This window comes from Amphibalanus amphitrite, unplaced genomic scaffold, assembly GCF_019059575.1.
Source record: "Amphibalanus amphitrite isolate SeventyFive unplaced genomic scaffold, NRLGWU_Aamphi_draft 000119F_arrow, whole genome shotgun sequence".
Taxonomy (NCBI): domain Eukaryota; kingdom Metazoa; phylum Arthropoda; class Thecostraca; order Balanomorpha; family Balanidae; genus Amphibalanus; species Amphibalanus amphitrite.
This window is the reverse complement of record NW_024881614.1, coordinates 150,979-174,239: the sequence shown is the minus strand read 5'-3', so window position 1 is coordinate 174,239 and position 23,261 is coordinate 150,979. Positions and strand designations below refer to the sequence as shown.

At 45.7% G+C, this 23,261-nt stretch overlaps 2 protein-coding genes across 2 annotated transcripts; one reads left to right on the top strand and one right to left on the bottom strand.

The window, feature by feature from the left end:
- The first annotated feature begins 2,651 nt into the window (after positions 1-2,651).
- Positions 2,652-4,696, top strand: LOC122381362 (loricrin-like). Its single transcript, XM_043365425.1, has 3 exons — positions 2,652-2,820; positions 3,383-3,800; positions 4,185-4,696. Exons 2-3 carry the CDS (start codon positions 3,393-3,395, stop codon positions 4,626-4,628), a joined length of 852 nt encoding a protein of 283 aa, XP_043221360.1. The 5' UTR covers positions 2,652-2,820; positions 3,383-3,392; the 3' UTR covers positions 4,629-4,696.
- Positions 4,697-11,980: 7,284 nt separating this feature from the next.
- On the bottom strand, positions 11,981-16,208 carry LOC122381350 (flocculation protein FLO11-like). The gene is made up of 3 exons (XM_043365392.1): positions 16,125-16,208; positions 12,628-14,034; positions 11,981-12,345 (listed from the first exon to the last, which is right to left on the bottom strand). Exons 2-3 carry the CDS (start codon positions 14,032-14,034, stop codon positions 12,148-12,150), a joined length of 1,605 nt encoding a protein of 534 aa, XP_043221327.1. The 5' UTR covers positions 16,125-16,208; the 3' UTR covers positions 11,981-12,147.
- Positions 16,209-23,261: the final 7,053 nt, after the last annotated feature.

The following is a 23,261-nucleotide window of genomic DNA, read 5'->3' as shown; positions in this document are numbered from 1 at the left end:
TTTTGGTGATGCACCGACGAAAAGCCCGATTGAGTCGGAGTCCTCCGATTGAAACGGAGTCCTTTGAAAGTCAGAGGATGTTATAAGGTCATTGGTAGCTACAATTTGTGCATCTCGGAATTTTGATATCGATGACCTAAGGTCAGGTCAATTTCTCGACCTCCCCATATTATAAGTCAATGGGGGAAAATCAACTTCCTGTTTTTTCCACTAAAACGGGTCGGAATGGCCCCATAAACCATACATGACTTCATATACGATCAACCTTCACTACCTTGAGGCCTGTTTTGCTGCTGGGCAGCTGTAAGGTCATGTGACGTCATCAACGGTCACCGAAGGTTTCTGCCAATAACTCCTTACAGGAACAAGATACAGCCGCGCGGATGGTCTCATTGTGTTCAGCTCGTCAAGGCGCATCGAATGATGTACATGATGACCTCGAGGTCACGTGACCTGAGGTCAACCTTTGACTTTGACCTTTCGACGTCAACATATACATATATGGTTCGCTGTGGAATGACGAGAGGATCACGATGGTGCCCTTAGTTTGTTCCTATCTTGACCAATTCGAAAGTTATTCGAGAAAAATATCTCCATATTTTGCGCCGCCATTTTGACTTTTTTGACCCCTGTGACGTCATCTTTGACCTGACCTAAAAATGACCTAAGTAAAAATTGTAGACCTTGTCCGTGCGTACTGCGTACCCCATGCCGTTTACCGCTTGTCGCTATCTTGCTTCGTTCTCGAGATCTCAGGGGGAGGGGGCGGTCATCCGCCCCCCCCCCGTCGGTTCTAAGTTTACGCAGACCCCTGTCGGTGCGCGGGTTAACCCGCGCCCCGTTGGGCTCTGCCGAGCAACGCGCCCGGTTGGGGGGGGGCCATTTTGGCCCCCCCTAAGATCTCGAGAACCACGCAACATAGCGACAAGCGGTAAACGGCGTTGGATAGCCCCAACGGGGAACTACCTTGTGACCCAATTTTATTGACCTAGGTCAAACCGATGACGTCACAGGTCAGGTCAAAGGTCCAATTTTCACCGTTTACAGGCACTTCAAGAAATGCGTTGTAAAATCGAGTAAAATGCATTTCATTGAAAATCATCGATGGGGAAATGTTCTTCAAACACATATTTTGCTATTTGAGGTCACTGATACCAGGTCAGGTCACAGAGGTCAGGTCACGGGGGGGTCACAATATGAAAGTGTCGTGTGATACATGTTTTATGGTCCATTTTACATGACAAATGCGATTATATGGGTCAGGCAGCCTTTGGGGCCAGCTTAGATCACGTTTTGGTCAAGGTCAGGTCAAGGTCAGGTCAAGGTCAGGTCAAATTAGGTCAAATTTCAAAGTTAATATTTTTGCATAAAATGGGTATCGAATCGATGCAGCTCGTCACGGGGAGTTCAATGGTGGTCTTTATTTTGCCGTACGAGGTCTAGAATTGCTAAAAATTGAGTTCAAAAATTTGACGTCATCATTTTTGAACAGTTTTTTCGCTATAACTTGGCCAAAAAACAAGATATCGATCTGAAATTTGGTATGTATATGGAAGAGCGCTGGGACTATCACATATATTCTGGTTTTTTCGAAATTCGGAAAATTTTTGGATTTTTTCAAAGTTTTTCTAAAAAAATCAATTTTTTGTTTTTTTTTTGGGTCAAAAACCAAAAATTTTGAAAATCCGAGATAGCAGTTTTGTAGCGCCGCCTTTTGTCTACTAGACCATATAAAGAACTTTGAAATTGCTTGATAACTGTAGATTTGGTGAGCGTTTCAAGATTGCATGTTTTTTGCTCATTTTTGCTCGAACATGACCTCAGTCTGACCTCAATAACTCCTGACCTAAGGTGACCTAAGACTTGAAATTTGGTGTGAAGGTGTCAAATTGATGCCCGGGAAGGTACTGAAAATTTGGCGGCGCTGCGCGCCGCCGTTTTCTTGCTATTCAGGAAAAACCACAGGGGGGGCCAAAATGGCCCCCCCCCCCAACGGGGCGAGGGTTAAATGACAATTTTTATGATACACGTTAATTCTCGTTCATTCTGCATCGATCGACAGCAGTTGGGTTAAAATTGGTTGTGGTGAACAGTAAAAAAAAAACATCTGCAATTTGAGGTTTTTACCCCCTAGCGGCCCCCATTTAGGTACTTTTTGGGGACTTTTCTTTTTTAAAAATGTAGATTTTGTTAAGCGGAATCGAATGCAGTTTGAATTTTGAAACTCGGGAGATTATATACCGAGATATCAAGGGGGTTCTAAACAGCCCCCCTGCCACTTATAGTCAGGAGCCCGCCAATAATACGATTAACACCCATCTTCCTCTGCCAACATTAATTTGACAAGTGGTAAGTGGCGTTCATAAGATAACTGGAAATAATTGTCTTGAAACAAACCTAAATTGACTTCAAAGTTCACTGATCGAAAATCCCAGTAACTGCAAACTACCGGAGAACTCTCTTTGAATCGCGTTTCACTCTCGACTTTTCGTTTCTCGAACAGCCCATTTCATGCGAGTTGCGCTCTGTGCCATACCAAAGCGGTACTGCATCTATCCGTTTTTACGTTTCGCTTTGGATACTGCACACTATAAGGCGCTAAAAGGGATTTCCAGCATGCATGGCTATCCGGTTTACATAACAACCAGCCCAAACACAAACTTCCAGCACTCCATCCGGCCAGGCGGCGATTCCTCGGATGGTGGCCAATTCGGAAAACCTGTGATGTCACTTACAGCCTATCACGTCACGAGCCCCAGTATAAATACGAAGGCAGTGTGGAAGATGGCCACTCTTCAAACAAGGAGGCAACAAACACAGGTGAGCGGATGTTCTCAGGCTCTGCAATATATACCTGCCTTATGCATCGTATTTAACGAGTCCGATGTAATTGGTTTAAAAGCTTTGAATGTTTTGAAGACCGTGGACTGAAGAGTGTTATCTTTGGAGAAGAAGGCTTCGAATGCCTGGTTATTTGAGCCTTGGTTGCCTAATGCCCTCGCTGCAAAATAGAGTAACACACTTAGGGTAGATACCCACCGAGCCAAAACTTCTGGATATAAAAGTTACGGCCCGTACAAAGCACATTGACTAAACAAGTAGGCACTTTTACTTCTCACATCATATGGAAGAACTTAACGTTTGTTTGAGTGCTCTATAATAACCTAAATGGACAGACATACAATAGACATGTGCAAAGGAACTACGCAGGTATGGAAGAGTCAATTTTCATAAATTCTTTTGTCACAGCGGTGAACATAAGAAGTTTCTCCTCGATGCTACGAGTTTCCTCACAAAGTCCTGAGCGCACCAGTGGCTATGTTATGTGGCGTTCCGATCCGAATTCGTTCTGACGCAGTATGCTTCCTTTGGCCTTCTGTAGTATCGGCATCATGAAGGTGTTGGCAGTATTCGTGACTCTGCTGTCGGTGGCTCTGGCCGGCCGGGTCTACACCAGCGGCTGCGGGACCCCGCAGTGCGGCGGAGGAGGGGCCGCCATCCCCGTCGCTGGCGGCTGCAGTGGCCTCAGCTGCGGCGGCAGCAGCAGCAGCAAGCAGTCCAGCTTCCACTCCAGCAGCAGCCGCCAGACCTCCGGAGGATGCGGCAGCGCCGGCTGCGGCAGCCAAGTGGTAGTTCCCGTCGCCCCCGGCTGCAGCGGACCTAGCTGTGGAGCCCCCGTTGTGCCCGTGACCTCCGGCTGTACCGGTGTCGGATGCGGAGACACTGTGACCAAGACCACCAAGACTACCCACGCTGTGACCACCAAGGAGAACTCTCACAGTGTCACCAAGGGAGCCTCGGTAAGAATTCGAACATTTGTTTCTGCAACCGTTATACCTAGGGTTTGCAAAACTAGATATTTCGTACATAAAAAACATGCGGTTTGATTTGAAGAGACATACCATGCTACATGAATGCTTCTAGTTAATGTTAACGTATGTTTGTTGCAAAGTCATCGTTATTTTTATTCCACACAATAACAGCATACCGTCGCCCAGTGACGTACTTTCCTCATTGTTTTTATAATCCATTTCAAAGGATCGCTTATAATCAAATGAAGCCTACACGAAAAACACTCGCTAATGACAATTGTAGCATCGACACGCAATCGCTGGTGGCGTCACGCAAGGAAATGACCGTCACACGTTCGCCTTATGACCGTCACGCGTCCTCCTCTGTTCCAGGGTCTGGCCCACAACACGGCCAGCAGCCTGCAGTCTGGCGGTCTGCAGTCGACCAACTCTGGCCAGCAGGTGTTCAGGGAGTCGGGCGGCCACGTGGTGACCGTGCCCAGCCACAGCACCATCTCCTCAGGAGGATCGCACAGCTCCAAGTCCTCCGAGTCGTCCTCCAGCTCGTTCGAGAGCAGCCGCTCCAGCCAGAGCGGCGGCAGCTCGTCGCACTTCTCGTCCGGCAGCGGCCAGGTGGTGACGCCCGTGGTGACGGTCACCAAGACGTGCTCCACCTGCGGCGCCTCGCACGGAGCCCAGTCCTCCAGCTCGTCGTTTGAGAGCAGCTCCAGCAAGAGCTCCCAGTCCAGCTCCACGACTGGTGGTCTCCCGGGCATCTCTTCCCCTTGTGGCGGTGGACCCTGCAACATCAACAAGCCGGTCGCCTACGGAAAGTAAATCAGTGCCGCGGCGTTGACCGCTATGTGTTCCTAGCAGGCTGATGGAACAATAAATGCAGCATCAAATTGACGTGTTTGAAACCACCATAGATATGCTTTTAAATCTTAACAAACAAAGGTTGTTTTTGCGTTTAAACGGGATTGGACACGACACTGTGTTATTAGAATAGAGAGGCAACTTTGCCGCAGTCTGCTCAGATGTGATGAAACTGACAAAATTGATTGAAAAGTCAAGCCATTTTTTTATTTTCCTAGGACCACTTTTAAATTGATAAACGGCTTTTAAGTTCGACTCAAAAACTAATAAATAAGTAATAGCCCATGACGTTGAACCAAAATTGATAACTCACCGTTAGAAAAGTTGTAGAACATTGAATGTTTTGACTGTTAACATATTCACGCATTGTGGTGTCGTGTGTTCCCGGGTCCCGCAAGCTATACCTACTAGCAAATCCGTCTTTTTTTCTCGATAGTTGTGACGTTTTAGAATACAAATCCGTTCAGAATTGCATTTACGGCTTATTTGACTGGGGTCAGAGGGAAAGTTAGTCAGGCAGACTTTTTGGGAATACGGAGCTGCTAAGTGGTTGGTGCCGATCTATAGCTGTAGGTTCATTGTGCAATGAACAGTACCAGCGAATCCAGCCATTTTTAAAGGAGGGACCAAAGTCGGCCACGTTTTGTGTGATTCATAATGGTTTCCAGGATGTACCGATTATCAACCCCCACCCCCACCCCCAAAAGAGAAGAAAAAATACCCGTGTAACTTAACTCAACCTCGGGGCCATTGTGCGATCGTAACACAATGAGGCACATGGCACACTTTATCCCCCCCCCCTCTCTCTCTCTCTCTCTCTCTCTCTCTCTCTCTCTCTCTCTCTCTCTCTCTCTCTCTCAGAGAGACCTGACCCGAACAAAAAGTATGTCATTCGACGCGCCTGAGCGAGGCGAACACGATGCTGCCAAAATCGCGGCTCTGCGGCCGTTTTTTGCGAAGTTATTCACCAAAAACTGAACCGTACCCTGGGGCACTTGACCTGACCTCAGAGGTCACCGGTTGACCTAGGACCTTAAAATCGGGTACCAATCTCTGCGTCTCGTAACGGCGCACACGCTCGTTTTTTCCGCGACGCGCTAGCTCCACCAGGGGCGAAATGGCGAGGGGGGTCGTACCCGCCCCCCCCCCTCGGCCGGCGCGTATGTAGAAAACCAATAGGTCCGGCGAGGATTAAATTGCTGACAAAATGTTTAAATCACTCGAATCGAGCTTAACTTGCTGCCCGAAACACAGTTAAACGCCGACTCCTCGCGCCCCACTGGGGTCTGCGTATAACACCGAACACGCCCTACTAGGGGGGGGGGGGGCTCTCCATAGCCCCCCTCCTAACTCCGAAACTACTGGGCCGATCGTCAGAATTCAAACGGCGTCTGAATCTGATAGCCCCGGAAAAACTGTCGAGCGAAGCCTGATTTCATTGACCTCGAGGTCATCGATGACGTCACAGGTCAGGTCAAAGTAAAAATTATTAGCATTTTGGCTTGTTCACATTTTGTGCTCTGGCCGCCGTCATACAAGTCAGATCAGGCTCATTTTTTGTTTACACACTCGTGAACAGATGCTCTAGATACCTAGAGGGTACCAAACTTGTACTTTGATTTTCAGGTCACGGTCAGGTCATCACAGGTCACGGAAATATTATATCATGTGTCGGTCAGTGACACATGTTTTATGGTCCATGTAGGCCATAGATTTCGCATTTGATGTCGTTTGTGTCATTCGAGGTCATTTTGAGTCGGATTTTAGCATAGGTGAGGTCACTTTCAGGTCAAAAAAGGTCAAATTTTAAAGTCAAAATGTTTCAACAAAAAGGTGTCTATCGGATGCAGTTTGAGCTCAGAAACACGATGGTGCTATTTATATTGGTGTACGATGTCAAATTTGTACAGAAAAATTGATTTGAAAAAAAAATTAAAATTGTAAAATTTTAGCTATAATGCGTATAACTTGGCCATTTTTGAAGATATTTAGCTAAAACTTGCTAGAGCTAGTCATAAGCATGTGTTCTGTCACATATATTCCGTTTTTTTTCGAAAAGTCAAAAACTTTTTGAAAAAATATAAAAATATAAATTGTGAATAATATTATATCAAATTTTCGAAATTTTCATAACTTTGAAAGTCCGAGAAGGCAGTTTGATAGCGCAGTCAATTCTGAGTCCTTTCATGCAAAAAATTGGATCTAGCTTAAAAACTGAGCTCTTGGAAGCGATTGTCGTGGTTCAATGTTTTGCGTCGAAATCGGACGAACATGACGTCACTCTGACGTCATTTCCGGCCGACCTATGGTAGCTACGAACTTCAAATTTTGACACAAGGTGTCAAATTGATGCAGCCGAAGGTTGTGAAAGTTTGGCGTCGATACGTCAATTGGTTTGGAAGTAATTGCAGAAAAACGGGAGGGGGCTATGAATAGCCCCCCCACCCCCAGTGGGGCGCGGGTTAAATTAGATACGAAACATTGAAATTCGTCATTGATGACGCTGCAGAGTAATTGCTTGAACCATAAGTCTCCAATCCCTAGGTAGATCCGGCCAAATCACCGTACCCAGCTCCCAAATAACCTATCTATGGTGCAGGCATATCGGGTAGCTGGAACAACACGTAGCACGGTTTACCTGTACTTTTGGCACTGTCGAGTCATCTGTTGTGTGCAGTGTGCACATGCCCTGGGACTTGGGAGTATGGAGCTATAGATGACGCTACTGAGCGAGGAATAACTATCGCAATACATACATACAGCATTGCTATCACCATATGATAACATTGCAGGACGAGGTAGCAAAGTATATGGCATTAGCAGAGCTCACCATTCGCAGCAACAAGGGAATGAATTCAAGTGATATGGGTTCTAAATGTTATGAAGATGGTTCTGCAATGGTTCTGAACAGGTTAAACGCAATCCAAGCCAGCTGCTGCCGGCAACTCTCATATCGGCATTAAGCGGCTCAGAGTGACCGTTTTAATTCAGGCTGAACGAACTGTCCTTCGGGTCAGTCAAATCCTATTGGGACGTGCTCAGCCACCGCGGCACACGGCTGGTAGCTCCACCAGTCCAATGTCTTCCTCCTATCTCATCTCATCCATGGCCGTGAGATGCTCTGATCGACCATAAGACCCCCCACAAAAACTGGTCGACTGAACTCTACCTTACCGTATTGTCATCTTCCTTTAGGAATTTGATAAAATGCACTCCTAACGAGACGTTGCACCTGACGTTGTAAGCACGCATGCTGAAATGAAGTAGCACCTTATTTGAGGAAAACACGGAACAGACATGGGTGCTACTCCGTTCCATGAATTCCTAGTATTTTTGTCGAAGCCGCTTATCAATGTAATCCAGTCAAAATTGGATTGGCATCGCTAAGGCATCTGCAAATCGCATGATATGTTATGTAACGATACCAAAGACGTGTATGAAAAGTTCGTTTCCCATTACGCTAGACCGTAAACGCTCAACCAAACGGAACAAGTTGGCCTCGCAAGAGACAATTTTAATGTGACAAACATCAGTAGCCATTTCGTCGCCGGACTTTTTACATTTGCTGCACGTGAAATAGGTCCTGGAATCAGAAGTGACGTAAACGGTGCAGCTAATACAGCCGAATAAAAACAAACAGAGGCCAATTGCTCACGTACACAAAACTCAAAAGTAGGGCACACACCTAGTTGAGGAAAATGGGCCCGATAAAGCTCCAAACTACGCAGTACGCATGTTTCAAATGTTCGACGACCTGGCCCCATGAGTGCCGTTCTCTGGGGCTCCCCTGCAGCGATTCATCTATTAGGGGTCAATCGTCAAGCTACATTTGCTTGTATTCTGTAAGGTAATTTAGGAATGCCACATCGTATTTATCACCAATTGCAATGACGTAGCCTCAGAAGTTTATCAAATTTGATGGTTGTGTGCGTCGCACTATTTGTAAACAAATATGAACAGTAAATGGCATTTAGGCGGCGTCATTTTAGACACAAAATTGACATTTGGGCCTTACGTCAATGAAACCGTCGTCAAAGCGAATCGCGATCTAGGCGTCCTGGAGCCAACCCGAGAGAATGTCTCAAGGCTCAAGGTTCTGTCGGTCCTCGCCTCGTGCTATGCAAGTACCTATTATGTGCCCTCAACCCTAGAGTATTGCTGTGTGATTTGGAACGGAGCCGCTGCTGCGCACACAGGGTCATGCCGATCGAGCACAAGTTTTTGATGTGGTTCAACGCGCACTGCCGCCTAAAACACCCTCTCTGACCTCTGTCTTACACAGCCTTACCAAAACATTTCAAGCTGACATCTGTATTTGAGAGAAGATCACGACATGATAGCATGTTCATCCGCAATGGGTATACGGGTAGATATCGTCCATACTACACTACTAAATAGGCATTGACTGTGCTTCTGCACTTTTGCAGTCCTTTTCCCTGAGCGTGCCTAGCCGCACAACCAGACAGCATATGTGCACACATTATTGAATGCTCCGTTTGCAAGGGTGAGCACTGTAAAGAATGGACTTCCTGAGACTGCCCAGACAGATGAACAGCTTCTTAACCCTCGCCGGACCTATTGGTTTTCTACATACGCGCCGGCCGAGGGGGGGGGGGGGGGGCGGGTACGACCCCCCCTCGCCGTTTCGCCCCTGGTGAAGCTAGCGCGTCGCGGGAAAAACGAGCGTGTGCGCCGTTACGAGACGCAGAGATTGGTACCCGATTTTAAGGTCCTAGGTCAACCGGTGACCTCTGAGGTCAGGTCAAGTGCCCCAAGGTACGGTTCAGTTTTTGGTGAATAACTTCGCAAAAAACGGCCGCAGAGCGCCGATTTTGGCAGCATCGTGTTCGTCTCGCTCAGGCGCGTCGAATGATATACTTTTTGTCCGGGTCAGGTCAACTTGGGGTGTTGACCTCAGGTCAAGGTCAGGTCAGCACCCCCAGGTCACGAAGTTGATCGAAAAAGGTCATATCGCATATCATTCGATTTGGCAGGTCTTCCTGAGTCCATTGGTGGCTTTCCCGACTCGCTAGCTCAATTTGATCAAGAGTTATTGACGAAAAACTAATATGACCTTGATGACGTCATAAATGACGTCACGCAAGGTCAACATTGCAAAAGTGACGCATCTATCCTTGCAAGGAGTGCATCAAATCACGATTCTGTGTGCTTGAGATAGTTGGAGATCGTTCCCGGCGCCAGAATAGCAGCTTTCATTTTTCCCCATTGACTTATAATGGTGAGGTCACGAAAATGACCTGACCTCATATGACCTTTAGGAAAAATCCGAGATATTCAAGTTGTGGGACTCATAATGGATACTAGATCCTGCAAGTTTCATTTCCCTGTGACATCTCCTCTGGCAGTGAGGGCGTTGCGAAGTTGCGACATCTGAAGACCGTGCAGAGGTTCACTTATGACGTCATACGTCAGTGACCTGACCTGACCCAAAAATGCGGTTGGTGTCAAAAGATCCAGCTTGGATCAAAGGTCAGGTATGCCAAGTTTCAGCTCTCTATCGCCAGCGTGTTCGGAGCTATCGCGAAAAACCCTATGGGGGGGGGGGGGGCGGCACCCGCCTCCCCCCTCGGCCGGCGAGGGTTAACGAGCGTTCTTGCCTCGGATATTTTCAGTGATACATGTTGCGTTTTTCGCAGTAAGATGAAGCAGTACGTTGCCTCACTACCCGTACTATAGCGCTGTATGTATTGCTAGTTTATTGTTATTTTCATGTTTTTATTTATTTTTATATCATTCTATGTTGATACCTTTATTATTTTGTGCCCACACATTTATGTAAGGTGTGAGCGCGCGCGCAAATGGTGCATGTTAATGTGAATGTCCTGTATATGGTTCTGTTTTAATTATTCGTTTTAACTATTGACATCGTCACTCAATTGGTTATCCCGTCAGCGATTTTCTGAAACATGTAGATAAAAATAGATAAATGAATAAATAAATACGTACATACATGCACAAATAAATAGACAGATAAACTTATTGATTAATAGATAAATCAATGAAATATGCTGGTGCTTGCTTCTGAAAAACGTTCATTGTTGCTATTTCTGGGAGATGCTAGGCCATATTCCATAGGGTCGCACTTGCTGCGTTTTCCATTGCAATCAACATCAATTATAAGGGCTGGAAGCCGTTTGCATTCTGCCAGCGAACAGACTCGGCGTCGGTGAAGCGAAGTCATACATTTTACGCTCTCGATACATTTGGTTTACATCATCCACTTTTTTTTAGAAATTACTGGTTACCAAGCTAAGAGTTTTGACTAACAGCTATGCTATCTTAATTAATGCCTTCAACCATTGTTCAAGATCTATTCGGTGGCAATTTAGCTGGATATGCAGCCAAGCCCTATGACTCCCCTTTGTCAATGACTATTCATCTATAACTTGACTGTCGTTTTTTTGCCATCAACAATCAGTCCTGTGCACGTCTATTTATCCTCATGACTCATAGATTTCCGGGCTGTCCTCCGATATGAACTTTCCCCCTGTCTGCAGCCAGCCCGGTCGTTTGAGGCTCGATCGCAGACAAGGGCATTTCCCCGAGCTTTGTCTGTACAATGCCTCTGGTTTGATGCGATGCGGTTGTTAATCCTGTGTGAACTAGGAAACAGTGATGAGAATTGTCGTTTTGTGCAGAAATTAGTAATTACACGAACTGTAGTTCATTGGCATCGTTGCTCTTGTTTAACCGGTAATGACTGAAGGGAAAAATGTGTCTAACTCGCCGTTGACTGAGCTTAAGGGGGGGGGGGGGGCGAGGGGGTAACGCTTCTGCCGACTTTTTACGATAATGCAAGTATCCCTGTACTGGGATATTTGGGAGCCATCAGTAATGTGGGTCACCAAATTTGGATGCCAAATATAGACAGATTTTTGTTTTGTGCTCAGCTACTTAGCCCACTTTCTCAAATCAATTTTGAAACATCTGGGTAAATGGTGAGCAAACAATTCGAACCTGTGTAACACACATGAAAATATTGGCTTGAAATTGAAAGGATGTGAAACAATCTGCTTAGAGAAACGCCAACTCATGAGTAAGCAACATGCATATTGGGAGAGAAATATGTCGTTTCGGCGCCTTTTCAATTACCAATGTCTCTATCAGCTGGTCTCTTTTATCAATCAGACACTTATGTATAAGCCACAGCAGTTTATTTTTAGCAAGGTACTTTGGGTCAGTGTTCAAAGTTATTCCTTCTCAAGTGAAATATAGCTCTGAGCTCTCCCATAAGCGAGGAGTAGGCGGTATTCACAGTCCAAGCAATGTTTGTCAAAACATTCGTCGCGTCCTTTGCACAATATCATTTGTATTCTTTATCACATGACATTTGACTTTACAACACAACATGCTCGAATACTTTATTAATTAATGCTACACACATTTGTCAAGACAAATCACTGTCATTTGGAAACAAATCAAACGACACACAGAGAGCTGACTCGAGCACAATCACACCTTATTTGCTAAATGTGACAGGGCGTCCCGCAAACTCGGGACTCGACGGGAGCAGGCCCGGGGGCAGAGACTTCATCGGCAGCGAGATCGGAGGGACGGAGCCGCTGCCGAACAGGCCGCTCATGATCTTATCGAACGAGCCCGTCTCGAACGGGTTCGTCTCCCGCTTGACGCTGCTCACGCCGCTCGGCTCGGCGCCCTGAAAACAATGTCGGTGTCAGCAATCTAAGCCTGCTAGCTCATTGACAGGCTACAGCACAGAAAAACATCAGCATATTTGCCAAAAAAGGTTATAAAATGCTCAAAATAATAGATGAAGTGATGCAAGTTGCAACAGTTTTGTGCTCAAAGCAAGGTACTACAGCTTCGGAAACAAACGACTGGTAGCCTTGCGTTTACTGTAAACAGTCATTCAATTATGTCGTATATTCACTTCAAATTACTTCACCTCTACGTTATAACTGTATATTTATTGACTCACCAGTCCGCCTCCAAGGAGCATATGGATCTGCTCCGACTCGAAGAGGATCTGCGCCTGTTCAGCCGTCAGCGGCTCGCCCTCAGTCATCCGGGCCAGACTCTCGAGGTCAATGCCACCAATGGGCTGCTGACTCCGCGCGCCGCCAATCGGCACACTCTCTGTGGTCGAAAGCTGCGCCAGATCACCCAAATCAGGGGTCGACGCAGTCGACAGCTTGGTGTCAGCGACCGGCCGGGGTTTGATGGAGATGGGTGGTCCACCGCCGGAGCCCACGAAGCTGGGCCGGCGAGTGGGAGCACTGGGGAAGCTGGGTCCCGTCAGCCCGCTGCTGGTGGAGGGAGGCGGGGAGGGTGTGATAAGGAAGGAGGGAGGCGGGCCGCCAGAGCCCGAAGAAGTCACCACAGGGGATGAAGTAGTGGAGTAGGTGGGGACTGAGCTCCTGGGAGACGTGGTGTAGGCGGTAGAGCTGCTGGGAGATGTGGTGAAGGCAGTAGAGCTTCTGGGAGAGGTGGAGAAACCACCAGAGGAGCTGCTGGGAGATGTAGGGAAGCTGTTGGAGCCGGAGAAACCTCGCGAAGAGCTCAAGCGAGGCTTGGAGAAGCCGCTACCCAGGGAGTTGGAATATCCACTGGAGGGGCTCCTGATTGAGTTCGAGAACCCGCTGGAGCTACCCAGGGAGTTTGAGAAGCCCGAGGATCCGAGGGAGTTGGAGAATCCTCCGGAGTTTCTGCGGGAGTTGGAGAAGCGACTAGAGGAACTCGGCGAGCTGGAGAAGCTGCCTGAGAAGCTGGAGACGCTGCTGGGAGGCTGGGTGGGAGCTGCCGTGGCGCCGCTGTGGCTGCCGAAGCTCCTGTGTCCGCCGCTGACCAGTCGTTGACTGGTGACGGGTGCACTGCTGTGACTGGACGTGCCGCTCACCAGACGCTGGCTCCTGACCGGTGAGCTCACATGGCTGGAGGCACCGGTCACCATCCTCTGACTGGTCACCGGCGAGCTGGAATGGCTCGACGGCCTGCTGACCAGCCTCTGGCTCCTCACAGGTGAGCTCACGTGGCTGGACGCAGCCGACACCAGTCTCTGACTCATGACGGGCGCGCGGCTCGAGGCACCAGTCACCAGCCTTTGACTGGTGACCGGCTGGCTGTAGCCGCCGGAGCCCCCGGTGACCAGCCTCTGACTGACGCCAGCCGAGTAGCCCGAGTTGTACCCGGAGCCGAACTGTCCCGCGCGCAGCAGCTGGGCGCCGCCGTAGCTGGAGCCGCCGCCGTACGACGGCGAGCCGCCGCTGTACGACTGCGAGCCGAGCACGATAGGGGTGCCGACCGAGGCGTACGAGAGGCGGTTGTCGTAGCGCTGCGGCGCCGCCGACGCCAGCGCCAACAGTGAGAGGAGAGCCAGCTCCTGCATCTGAAACGGGAGGCAGATGGAGGTGAGTCGGCCGGCCACGCTGGCAGGAGAGGAGGGGGCGGAGGGAGTGAGCCTATCAGCTGTGATAATGATTACTTGGCTGTGATGAGGCTAGGTCCGGTGGGGGATGGACAGACACTTTGCTACTTAGATAAGGTGCACTTATACCATACCAGCCTAGCATACATGCCTCCTGGCACATGCTTCTCTTGAAGTGGACAATATATGAATTGGCAGGTAAGATTCATCACGCTCACGGGATTGAACTTAAGTTGGGGGAGAAAGCCGTCTCACTGAGAAAAATCAGAATGCTAGGCTACATATTTATCGAGGCTGCTGACCACTTAAGTGCGCTCAATATGGGATGCAACTGCAAGTATGCATAACTTACTCCAATCTGATGTCTGGTATGCGGATAAGGTTAGAAACACATGGCACATCTATTGATTGGCTTAACTAGACAGGATATGAATTTGGCTGGTATGTAATATCATCAGTGTTTCTATTTCGGAATAAAGAGCATTCGATATGAACTGGGTGTTCACCGTTCACTTTTCTTTTCTGTTTACTTGCTTTCAGCTATATGATCTTCTCATTGTATGTAGGTAATGCTATTGTTATTTCCTGTTTGCTGCCTTTCCATTCATAACGTTCGTGAAGGACACTGCTTGATGAAGTCAGGGAAAGTTGTGCTTTATTGACGCTTTAAATTTAATGTGTTCATTTATGACGCTGATAACAACCGATGTTGATGGGAAAGCACATCCATTACAATATTGCAAGCAAAATGTGCGGGAACGATTTAGGATGTATGCCCACTAAGTAATGAATGACGCCTTTTAGGATGTTCAGCTTGTTTTTAGTTATTAGTTTGATATTTTACTGGAAGCATGAAAGACATTGGCATGGTTTCTAGCTTTGTTGCGCGCAAAGATCCTCAGCAAATCGCTTAGTTTCGATTCCACAGGAGTTTTCGGGGTAAGGGTTCCCGGCAGCGTCCGAATTTGATGAATGTTTACCGTTTACTAAAGAATAAGAAAACAAACACTGTTCATATTGAAAAAAAGTTTTAAATTCCGCCGTAATGCATTAGGAATCAAAATTCGATCAGTTTTTGGAATTTAGAGATTTTTTGGTAGATTCTCCCTTCGCAGCGCCCAAAACCACCTTTCTGAACCCGCAAGGATTCATTCTTTTATTGATGTGTTTAAAAACCAATTATCTTTACAGCACGACTTTCGATGAAATGCGGAATTGGAATAAATGGAGAATACAAATAACTCAGATTCTAATGAAGTGGTTCTTTTTGTAATGACTTTATCTGCCAACACTTATCGAAAAAGATTTGTTCGTTCAAAAATTGATTATATCAGTAAGACGATGCAAGTTCACGAGCCCTATGCAAGAGAAAGTCGGGTCTACTATAAATAGTACATATCTTGACTGAGATCAGGAATACTGAAGAACAGGGTTATAGCGAACTCAGCATTATTGCATTTAGTTCAAAAGTTGTTTGTTTTAAATTTTGGCAACATGTTTAATTGTTTAGCCATCTAGTTTTGCGTTAAGTACAACCTTCTTTCAGTAACTATGTAGAAGTTGAGTTCAGCTGTGACAGATACAGTACCTAGACCATCATACCTCGCTTTGTCGCTGATTTCATCTGTTCCATATCAGTTGAGCAATGATAGCTCAGCTTACGATAAATATTAAATGCCCTATTAAATGCCCCTATAATCTTGTTAAGTTACTTTAGCGACTTAAGTGTTCCTCATTACACATTCCTATTTCCTGCGTATATCTCAAGTTTAATATGCTATTATAATTGCTTAGTATCAAACTGGGACTCATGAATGATAATGAACTTAAATTCTTTCTATAAACATCACAGCTTTCATTCAAATTATCTAAGTATGGTTTAAACCAAATGATATGTAAAATAAAACACAATAACTACATGCAAAATAAACACAAGAGAAAAAAAACAATGCAGCAAGCACACCACAAAACAACATTTCACCACCGCAAACAGCAGGAAAACACGCTCTTTAGTCTCGTTTCGGTCCCATTCCACCGACCCCCCACCTTACCCTGTATCGCTGCCACGGACCCGCCGCGGAATACTGCTCACTGGAGGTGGCCCGCCGCCGTCGCCAGATATATATACTCGACCTGCGACTGGCCCGGCCGACGCGACCCAGCGCCGATTTACCGGGTGGCTCAGCGCTGCCGAGTTCACCCTCCGATACTGGAAGGTCACGGCCGGGGGCGGTATCACCCGCCGCCTGTGCAGTTCCTTGGTCCGCGATCACCGGAAATCCCACGCCCAAATCACACAGACAATGGACTGGTCATGGGTAGATGGCCGTTGGATGTGTTGTTTGTTTGTAGTGCTCAATGTAAAAGCACTGTATATGGCTGTTTGATGTGTGTTTGAGTCACGCAAGCCAGGTGGTGGACGGACAAGCAACTACTCATCTCATCTTGTTCTTATGTAAACAGAAATTACTAGCATCAATCAAAAGCTTGTTTACCTTATTTTGAGACGTCAATAAGAAAATTTGTGATGCACCGGCCAATAAACTGTTTCGTTCGAGAGGATTCCTGGCTGCATTAAATGAATCAGCGATGGTTACTCAGATTTAGACAAGCAGTACCACATTGCTATGTGATGCATTTAATGTTGATTCTTCGAGTCCTTTAATAATTACCTCAGTACTTGCATACGCATTTATCAGCAGTTTCCACCCGTCGACCGAAAAAATTGGTGGCTTTTTGTTAAAATTATCCATGGCATATTGTGTCCATGTATTTTTTATCTTTTATCCCTAATGATAATTATATATTTGTTGATAAAAAAGGAATCAATTGCTATGACTATTAATAAATTTAGAACAACAGATAAAATACAGTTAAATCAAAAAAGCTATTCTGAGCGGAAGCCAGCTAAAAAATCATCGATTTAAACGAGAGACTGTGTTGCCAGGGTTTGATTTCACCTGTTTCCGACTGGACTTCTTAGTAAGGTAATTTTCATTTTAAAGTTACATCCATTTCCGTGGGTGTGAACGACCGAATAGATTATCTATTGTGTGCAGGTAGTGCATTATCCATTCAAATTTGACATGAAAAATGATCTGGTTCACTTGAATCATTACACACAAAAAGTGCAAGACAATGCGGTAAACTTTATTGTTATTGTTGTAACGATCGATACTTTTAGCTGGAATCATTTTGTAGTTTTATTGTGGACTCGTGAAACAGGGGCCCAGAATTTGGCTGTGTATTGAGTTTCAGTTGCGAGATAGCCTTTCAGGAAGTGCACTGCTTATTGCTATTCTTTCTTGATCCTGCCCTTGACTACAAAAAAGGTCAAACAAACAAGAATTGCTAATGCCATTGGAAAAGGCATTTTCACTCATTTGCTAGGCCCAGCAACAAAATGATGATATAAATTGCAAACAAAACAATTGGCGTCGTCCATCTACCTCTAACACATCCATCTGTCTATATATGATATTTTTTGTCTTATCATTACACTAACTCACGGCAAATCTGTATGGAAGACACGATTTGACCTTTTACTCATGCTGTCGTGATTCAGCAGCGTCTCTGCCCTATCCATTCTTTACTTTACAACACATTCCAGCGTTTCTTATTTCTGTCAGAATGTGTGCTTTCACGCAGTTACCACGTGAGGAAATTCCATACGATGGTACCGCCTGGCTCCTGCACTATCCAAAAGTATCGTCCCAGTTACGACACTGTCCCTGGACTGCAGTGGAAAAAGAATACACCCACCCTCATACCACGCAGGACGCGGCTGTGACCGTCCCAAGGTGTGCTCGCGTGCCGTTGTTACCGCAGAAGGTGCAGTGACTCAGCACGGGTGGTGGTCTCGCGGTGGCACTTTGAATGCACGGGGCACGGGTTCTAACGGTAGACGGCAGTGGAAAGAGAGGGAGGACGGCATCCGCCAAACGCATGCGTCACCTCACGCGACGAATAAGGAGTTATAAAAACCAGACTCGTGCTTACCAGCCAATAAAAGTACGAATGAACGGCGACTAGTTAGTGACGGCTCGTGCCAACAGGGCTTCTGGATTTTCCATGGTGAATGGAGCATACAGTCGGCTCGATAACTAGCAGGAATTGACATTCGAGGATGATATTGCCCACCAACTGTTACTGAAGTAACGAGAAGTTATGAAATCACATCAGTGTCCCTTGAAGTAGGTGCACACATTTGAAACAACTCAAAAATGACTTTCATCACCTCTGCTTTGAATAACGGCCTTGGTATCTTGATTTGGCGGGATGTCACTTCAAATTATGTGGATCCTGAGACAATATTGCATTTTTGAACTTTGCACCAAGGCAATTGTTCATTCATGCTTCTAACTTACAAGTTTTGTCAAAACGGTAGCTCTTTTCATCTTTCACGTCTCTGAAAAAAGGACACACCTATGCGCGCGTGAGTTGAGGAGACCTCTCGCGCACTTCAGGCCGTTCGGATGGGTAGGCTGTGCCGCAGCACTACTGTGCTCAGCGGGACAGTCTACCTGCCAGTTCGCATTCCGATCATATCTGACTCTCGTTGTCGGCGCTTGATCTAAGTCTAGCTCCTCTCGAGTCTAGACTCAGGCCTATAAAATATAATTGAGCAAACATCAGGTGCTGTCTTCTCTTCCGCCATAAGTAAATTTAGCAGCATTTGAATGGTCGCCGCTCCCACAAGACAAAGCGATGCCGCCGCCAATCCCTCCGCCAGCTGTTTTTCCTTCCTATCCTATGAGACGTCACCGAATTTAGCTAAGCCCGAAGCCTGTTTGTCTCATTAGTGGTTTTCCTTCCGGACAACTACCCGTCTGGTGTCACGGCCGTAGGTGGATGAGATCACCTAAGGTTTGGCCGGAAATCAATTAACTGGTTTGTCTGATCTATTGAACTCGTTTTACCATATGCCAGAGTGTCCTTAATCATTGCTGCGTGACTCACGCGCTGCCCGCCGGGCTGCAGAAGCTACTCTTTAGAGTCCAGGCAGTAATTATGATATTTTCGTCTGAAGCTAAAATGAAAAGCATTGTAATGATGGTGGGCAGACTTGTGCCAAGGTCCCAAAAAGGTCCGAGATCCAGGGTTCGCAGAGTCCAAGGTCTGGGACCTTGATGGATCCTGGACCTTGCACTGTCATTTTTGTCGTGAGACCTTGGAAACCCAGGACCTTAAAACATCCATATGCCGCGAGACCTTGGAATCCCAGGACCTCAACATTTGCATATGTCGCGAGACCTTGGAATCCCAGGACCTCAACATTTGCATATGTCGCGAGACCTTGGAATCCCAGGACCTCAACATTTGCATATGCCGCGAGACCTTGGAATCCCAGGACATCAACATTTCATGTGACATGAGACCTTAGAAATCCAGGACCTCAACATTTCATATGCTGTGAAACCATGGAAACCCAGGGGACAGGAGTAGGACCTCAAAATTTTGGTATGCTGCAAGACCCTGCAGAATGCAGATCTTCAGTCCCAGTTTTATTATTTGTCATGGGATCTTAGGAGAAGAGCCGGGACTTACACCATCATTTTGTTGAGGGACTTACACCATCATTTTGTTGAGGGATCTCAAGAATCCTGGAAGCTGAACCATGAGGTTTATGTTGCACATGGGCCACTTAGGACCCTGCACTAGGTTTTGTCTGTAGACACTTCAATAAATATCATGGTTGAGCCACCAGCTGCAAGGGGCTAACATAGATACATGAAGAGAAAACGAACCAGACTGTGTAGAGTAGTGTAGACATATATAGAGCCAAAACGTTGTCATGGCTGTGAGGCAGAACTGGGACAAGAGACCTGGTAGCTTTTTACATTATCAATGTTGTGGATTATGAAACTGTCAAACAGTGGACAGTGGTGGTATGGAAAACTCTTTTCTAATCTCACCTCACATATTTTCTGGGCTGTGATATGCCGGGCTTGAAGCTACTTGGAAGCTACCCACTTGACCAGTAAGTGTCAAACTTATTTGATTTGCAAGTCATCAAATCACCATTGAGCAATGACCATCCAATATAAGCAATGAATCCATGACAGTTCAGCTTTTTCGTTTAGCAGGTTTTCGTCGGACCATTTTTCGTCTGCAGATTTTCGTCCCAGACTTTCGTCCGCAGACTTTCGTCTATGCATTTTTTCGTCTGTGCATTTTTAACTCCGCACATTTTTTCGTAAGGACATTTTCCGCCTCGTCCAGATGAAAAATGCCGGACAGAAAAATACTCAGACGAAAAATGTACCAAATCAATTCGTACCTACAGACGAAAAAATGCAAGACGAAAAAGTCAGACGAAAATCTGCCGACGAAGAACCGTCGGACGAAAAAAATGTCAGATGGAATTTTGTTCAAAGCCTTCAAGTTATTGTGAATGAACAGTAAGAAAGTTTTGCGCTCGCTGCTACTCTAATTCTGTTGGCTTAGTCGATCAGTTTTTCTGTTAGCGCTCGCGCAAACAAGACTTAGAACATATTTGAGTTTTATCCAAGGTATTATGTAATGTGCAGAAAATCGAAAGCATATACCTATCCAATTCAGTTTTTCCATTTTTATGAAGCCTGTAGGTTTTATTTCTGGTTTTTTATATTGCCTGAAATAATGCTTTGATGTCTCTGTCTTCAATAGGTAACTGTAAGGTGCTATCCTACATTCCTAATGATTAGGTAAGATTGATTTGAAAGGGACATGACAATACAAAATGCAAGGTACCTATTACCTACCTATATTTTTATGAATTTGTCAAGCTAAAGAAGGAGAGATTGATATTATGATTCATCTTTAACTTGTGTTGAAGCTCCCCCTACCTATGTTGGTAAATGATAAAACCACCACAGGTTTGCATAGGTTCTGTCCCTTTCAATGTTGCTGGGCATCCGTTGGCAGAATATTTAGAAGTAAGTCTGCTCATCAGAATGTTAGTTTAAGTTCTTGTGTGGGACCCTGAATACTTTGGATCCTGAGATGTAGGTATTCTTGCCGTGGGACCTTGAGGACTGTGGACCCTGAACTCTGAAGTGTATACTTGTTATGGGACCTTGGGGACTGTGGATCCTGAAATTTACACTTGTCGTGGGACTCTAGGGACTGTGGATCCTACAATGCATTCTTGTCATGGGACCTTGGGGACTGTGGATCCTGCAATGTATACTTGCCGTGGGACCTTGGAAACCTTGGATTCTAGAAATTGAAATTGCCGTGGGACCTTGGAAACCTTGATTCTAGAAATTGAATTTGCCGTGGGACCTTGGAAACCTTGGATTCTAGAAATTGAATTTGCCGTGGGACCTTGGAAACCTTGGATTCTAGAAATTGAATTTGCTATGGGACCTTGGAAACCTTGGATTCTAGAAATTGAATTTGCCGAGGGACCTTGAGGATCCTGGACCTTGATTTTTGGTCACGGCACAAGTCTGATGGTGGGTATGAACCTGTTTTATGTATCTCATGATAAAACATTGATTATCATAGCTCTAGAAATGCATTAGGATTGTAACACAAGATGATGTCTAACTGAGCTTTGTGAAGCAGCCTATAGAAGATCCTGCAATGCTCACGATTCTTTATGCACTGGAGTGAAGATTGCAGACAGCTGACTGTTAAAATCCAGAGCATGTTTTATGCTAAAAGAATCTACCTATACATAGGTATGCTGGTGTTTTGCTGGCTGTCAGGTTATCAACGTTATCATCAGCATCAAACAGTTATTCCACATGCTCTAGGGGAGGTAGGCTTCACCACTTGCCATCGCTCTTTTGCAGACCCACGTGTATGAATAGTTAGGTACCTAAATAGATATAAGGTACAACGCAGGCTTAGCTTAGGACATTGCGAAAACCGATGTTTCCAAGCCGATGTGTTCAATTCATATGCAGTCTCACAGGCCTTCCACCTTCACACGCATTGCCATCGTATCGTGCGATGCCACACTTCAGATATGACGCCTCCTTCTTATTGCTGCACTGGTTTCGCTTCATTATAATTATCTTTAAGCGTTTTATAAGCAATTTTCTCAAATCCAGTACGCTGCAAGCTAATTAAGAGCGCACACTTGAATATATATTATGCTAGCGGGAGAGATGCTTTTTCATGTGACCAGATCACTTCCCATCTAATTTCCTGCAACAAAGATTCTGAGCGATCAATACGAGTAGATGCACATCGGTGGATCCTGTGGGTGGATCCACCCATATCACCTATCTAGGAAACATTGATCAGAGCGACATCTATTCGCAGGAATCGGCAATTAGTGCTGCCAGACGTTATTGCGGTCGCAGTACTGGCAAATCGTGCTGCCATCTTCCGTCGCGTAGTCTCTTTCCTGCCTTTTCTTCGCACTGTTCAGTGCCTATCTTTCATTCACCGATTTATTATATTATCATTCTGGTTCCTTTAATAAATTATTGACCTTCAATGATAAAATTCAGGAGGCCAGTAGAGATTGCAATAATGGGAAATTATTATAGTAATGCCATCAAAATCAATTTGCATTGCTACCTAAGGTCAACTGCATTTTTATTTGCGTGTCACATCTGTAAAAATTCGGAAACAGCCTTCTGGTTCAGATGTGCGATCTTACCTTTTGGCTGGGCCCGCGTAGAATGCACGATCAACCGTAAAGATCTTTTTAGACCGTAAGATCTTTTTGGTCCCTGTCGAGACCCATAAATAAAGATGGTACTTGTACCGGAAACAAAAGCGGTAGGTAGGAACTAGGAAGGTACTAAAGAAATACTTATGCGATAATTAAAAAAGTGAGAATAGTGCACTGTAACACTTTATTATCTTGGTGCTGTTGAGATCAAGACGCATGGCCGAAAATTCATCTGAAGTGAAGACATAATACACGAAAGCAAAAAGTAACTCAGTAAATAACAATTCAAAAGCACATAATTAATGTCTTACAAGGAGCAGCCACACAATGATTTCACCAATGCTCGTTCAAGCGCAAAACGCACGTGAAGACACAGTGGAATCAATGGTATCCTAGACTACCAATCACTCGAATAACCGCGCTTTGACCATAACACATAAAGAAATACTTACATAAAGCACAATATACTTATGTATTTGACGCATTTTCTGCCACACAGGGCGCACAGCAAAACAACACAACGGACACACAACTTGTCTCACCATAATATCACAGTATCTTTCACCTGACCTAG